Source organism: Octopus bimaculoides, chromosome 5 (genome assembly GCF_001194135.2).
Source record: "Octopus bimaculoides isolate UCB-OBI-ISO-001 chromosome 5, ASM119413v2, whole genome shotgun sequence".
Classification (NCBI taxonomy): domain Eukaryota; kingdom Metazoa; phylum Mollusca; class Cephalopoda; order Octopoda; family Octopodidae; genus Octopus; species Octopus bimaculoides.
Window position 1 is genome coordinate 9282787 of NC_068985.1, and position 5036 is coordinate 9287822.

General features: G+C 39.9%; 1 protein-coding gene across 1 annotated transcript in view; it reads right to left on the reverse strand.

The window, feature by feature from the left end:
• Positions 1-1681, reverse strand: part of LOC106877297 (short-chain dehydrogenase/reductase family 9C member 7) — a 27985-nt gene extending 26304 nt beyond the window's left edge. The window contains exon 1 of the mRNA XM_014926166.2: positions 1196-1681. Coding sequence (XP_014781652.1) covers positions 1196-1397 — 202 coding nt within the window. The 5' untranslated portion in view covers positions 1398-1681. The remainder of the gene's footprint in view (positions 1-1195) is intronic.
• Positions 1682-5036: the final 3355 nt, after the last annotated feature.

Consider the following 5036-nt stretch of genomic DNA (forward strand, 5'->3'; position numbering starts at 1 on the left):
TTTTGCATATTCATAATCTCCGACATCTAAAACGTAGGAATCCGAAAAAATTCTTTCAAAATTATGCATTTTTCAAAGAGAGGTGAGAAACTGCATTAGCTCCGATAAAAGATAAACGGTATATACATACATACATACACACACACACTGGTAGAACACTCCAATAAAAATAGCAATTCGGTACAAGCATAGCAGACCCGATATTGCTCTGTGGGAAAGGGGAACAAAAGCGATGCATAATTAGAGAGGTCAGTTACACCCAGCAGATATGAATGTACAATTAAAAAAGTTCTCCGGTAATTTTCTTTCATGATAATAATTTTTTTTTTTTTTTTGTTAATTTAAAAATTTACCAGCAAAATCTTATAAAATGACAATATTCTAAAAGATATACATGTTTATATTAAAGATTAGAAAATAAAAGTTTTTTTTTATCTTTATAGTGAATTAATGCAGAGCTCTGTATCTTGACTACAAATTCTTATTTGTACATATAATCATAGGTAAATTACACTTTGTACATACAAATTTACACACACACACACACACATACACATAAAATTAGATATGCTGGGTTTTTGGTAGAACGAGCAAAAGAAACTGGTGCAGATTTTTCATATTCAATCTATTAGTGGCACAGTGAAGGTTTGTAAGACATTCCAAAAATTCTCCGTATGAGATACTTTAAGTGAACAAATGCAAACACTTGCGTGTGCGATTCGACAGCTCAAACAACACAACAACTCAACCGCATATTTACATTTACCGGGAACTCTCTTAACCCATTTACCACCCATAATTCTATGAAACTTCGATTTCTAGCATAAAACAGCCTTAGAAACACGCTGGAATGATCAAAATAACATTTTAAATAGAAATAAGCGAGATATTGGGTGAAAAATTAGCAAACCTCATTTGAATATCAGAGAAATATACCTAGTAGATATAGCAAAAAGGTTAGATATGTGTAAATATTGACAGATAATTAGGAAATTTGTAATTTTTAAGTGATCTCATATGAGATCACTGGTAGGTAATGGGTTAACTCAAAAACTCTTTTCGTTTTGTTAGCAAACGGTTTGAACTCTCTCAGAAAGAACTAAGAACTCAAAGAAAAATATATATTCATATATGCACGTCTGTATGAAAGGAAATAAAGGGGTGAAGAGAAGTGAAACCCAAAATGATAACTTGCCTGTTATAAGAACAGCTTTCCGTTCTGGATCAATGTACGTCTTCCTGTTGAAATGCATTATAGCAGTCTGAATAAATATCAGCTGGATAAAGAGAAGCAACATTGAATATGCCGATGAGAAAACAGAGTTCTGTAGTTGTGTGGATAAGGCCCAAACACCGACCACCAAGCAGGTTCCTATGATGAACTTTAGTGGAGCCATCGTTTCGCTTGTGTTGTTGCTAATGCTTCTCAGCGAAGTTGTCGTTGTCAAGCTTTTATGTTGAACTCTGATAATTGTTAGAGATGGTCAGTTTAAGGACATAATACGGTGCAGACGACGAGAGAGTTACATCAACACTAACAATAGAAGCTCGTTTTGCTTTCTCCTTTATAGGAAGAGTGAGCGAAGGAAAATAAAAGAGAGGTTGTTTTGAAAAGTGTTTTTGTGTCACCAACAGGAAAGTAGATTAAAACATCGTCGCCAAGGAGTGATAACAAGAGAGAGGAGAGAGGGGGGAAGAGATAGAGAGAAAGAGAGAAAAGGGGAGAGGAGGGAGGGAGAGAGAGTGATAGAAGGGGGGAAAAAGTTGGCTCACTGACCAACAAATGACAGCAAACATTGAGTAGGAGAAAGCAAAAGGAGGTCAAGAAGAGACAGAGGGAGAAGGAGACGACAAAAGAGAGAGAGAGAGGGGGGAGCACAGAATGGCGGTAGACATGTGACACTTCTATTGATATATAACAGAAAACATCCCCGATATGGGATGGTAAACATTCTGCCAGCTATTACTAAAACAAACAACAAATAAAGCAAAATGTTGTGCAGTGACAATGTGACAGTTTTTTCTCTCCCCCCCCCCCCCCGCCATTCTCGTTTTTCTGTTTTTATTTTCTTTGCAATCGTCTGACGATTAGTATCTTATAAATGTATCGTTTTGTTTATCCAAATAACCGGTCTTGCTTTCCCTCTAAATTTCATTATTTATGCTTTTCGTGAATAAGTTCAAGGACGACCACACTCTAGTTAGAATTAGAACCGGTTCCATATTAATCCAAGACACAATTAGATATTCACTATTTGTGGTTAATTTTTCAAAATCGCTCGCTATTATTCTGTAAAAGTAGCTCGGTTTTCATACGAAAGAGAATATATTAGAAAGTCATAGTAGCAGACGTTATTTAAATTCTGATTGAAGCAACAGTGATATTTTTATTATTTTTATATTAGTTAATCAAGAATTATATAATCCAATGCAGTCTTTTAATTTTTGTTACAGAAAGTTTGAACAACAAAACATTGAAAAAATGTAACTGCTATTTCTAGGAAATCTGGTAACCACATGGAGGCTTCCTTGGTTCGAGAAAAGAGACTTACAAATAATGCTAATAATGGCTTCTAATTTAGGAAAAAGACTAGCAATTTTGAAAAGTAAGTGTAGTTAATTACATCGGTTCCAGTGCATGACTGATACTTTATTTTATCGACCACGGAGGGATGAAAAATAAAGTTAACCTCAGCGAGGTTTGAACTCAAAAAATAAAAAGCCGGAACAAATATCGCCTGTCATCTCTGGTGAAGGTGACGAAATGGGAGGCGAATGAAAGGTTCGGGAAAAAGTTGAGTGAACATTTTGTAAGAAATAAAAGGACGGAAAGAGGTACAGAGGAAAAGAAAGGTGGTTAGGGGAAGAGAAGAAAAGGTGAAGAATGTAAATGGAAATTTATCAGAAGGGAAGTGAGTAAGTTCAAAGGAGATGGGCATGGTATTTTAGTGAGCTGTTAAATGTGGGGAGTATTAGGGAGGCAAGTATAATGGCTGTAGGAGGAGAGAGGAGAATGCCTGTTGCTGGGGAATGGAAGTACGGTGCAATTGGAAGGGAGAAGGTGAGGGAATCCTTGCAGGAGATAGCAAACCGGAAGGCGCCATGTATAGATGGGTGTACAGGGGGAAAGCCTAAAGAAAGGAGGAGTGACAGTGATTGAAAGGTTAATGAGGCTTATGAATGTTTGTTACATGGATGGAAGAGAACCAAAGGAATGGTGCAGTGCCTGTATAGTGCCACTGTACAAGGGGAAAGGGGATAAATGTGAGTGTAGAAATTTTAGGGGTATAAGTCTGTTGTGTGGCTGGTAAGCTGTATGGGAGAATTCTGATTGTAAGGGTGAGGAACCAGACAAAGAGTGGACTAGGGGAGGAGCAGTGTGGTTTTAGGAGTGGAAGCTGGTGTGCAGATATTTGTAGTAAGGCAGATGTACGAGAAGTTTTTGGCAAAAGGGAGGCAGGTGTATTGGGCCTTTATGGACCTAGAGAAGGCATATGACCATGTGGATCGGGATGCAATGGGGTAGGTGTCGCGGTTGTATGGAGTAGATGGTAGATTGTTGAGAGCTGTACTGAGTTTTTATAGAGTAAGTAAGGCGTGCGCTAGGGTGGGTGGTGAAGTAAATGAGTGGTTTGATGTGAAAGTGGGGTTATGACAGGGTTGTGTGATGTCTCCGTGGCTGTTTAATTCATATGTGGATTAATGCTAGAGGTAAATGCTAGAACCTTTGGTAGGGGAGCCCAAATGCAAGAGAAAATGGAGAGAAATGGGAGGTGAGTCAGTTGTTGTTTGCTGACGATACAGCAGTGTTGGTGGATTCGGAAGAGCAACTGAGGAGGATGGTAGTAGAGTCTGGAAGAGTGTGTGAAAGGAGGAAACTGAAAGTGAAAGAAACTAAGAGTAAGGTAATATGATGTTCGAGAGATGGAATGGCTGGAAGGATGGATGTGAGTATAAATGGTGAGTGTTTTTAAGTATCTGGGATCGCATGTGACGGCGGATGGGGGGTGGATGAGGAGGTGGGATATAGAGTGAGGGAGGGGAGTAAGATGCTTGGAGTTGTGGAAGGTATGCTGATAGATAAAAGGTTCAGAATGAAAGCGAAAAGAGGTGTGTATGAGGGCGTGATTGTGCCGAGAATGTTATGTGGTGCAGAGACGTGGGGGCTGACAGAAGCGGAAAGGAAGCGACTAGATGTGTTTGAGATGAGATGTTTGATGGCTATGGTTGGTGTGACACGGATGGACAGGATGAGGAATGAGGAGGTGCGAAGGCGAGCAGGAATGTGAGAAAAACCAACAACCAAAATGGATAGACGAATATTCAGGTGGTTTAGCCATATGGAGAGGATGAATGAGAAGCGGGTGGTGAGGAAGGTGATGAAGGCAGAAGTGGTAGGCAGCAGAACCAAAGGCAGACCCCGGTTTGTGTGGATGGATGGAGTGAGGAAAGGTTTGGTTAGAGGTGTTGGAGTGAGAGAAACAAGACGGCTTACAGGTGATAGGAAAGCTTGGAGAGTGTTTGTGGACGGATCAGTGAATTTTAATGTTGCTCAAAAGGGTACGGAACTAGCATGATGTGGCGGAGGTAAACCAGCATGTGTTGTCGGGCCCCGGTGCTGAAATTGGAGGTTGCGTTCTATGCCTTAACCCGAGCATAGAACGGGGCTCACCTCTTTGAGCTGGGAAATGAATATAACACTTGTTGTGTGCCTTGTTGTGGCTACCCCCTCCTAAAAACAAAGGGGGGGGGGATACGCTTGGATGTATAAAAAAAAGGAGAGTGTTTGTTGATTACTTCGAACCCTAGCACTCGACTTGTAGTTATTTTATCGATCTCGAAAAGATGAAAGGCAAAGTCGACCTCGGTGAAATTTGAGCTCAGAACGTATAGACGGACGAAACGCCACTAACCATTTTGTCGGGCATGCAGTAAATTTAATAATAGCGATAATTGTTTCTTAGGCAGAAGCTCGGTAATTTTTGAGAGCAGAAGGGTCGGTTGATACCATTCACCATTTGATTTCGCTTTGTTTT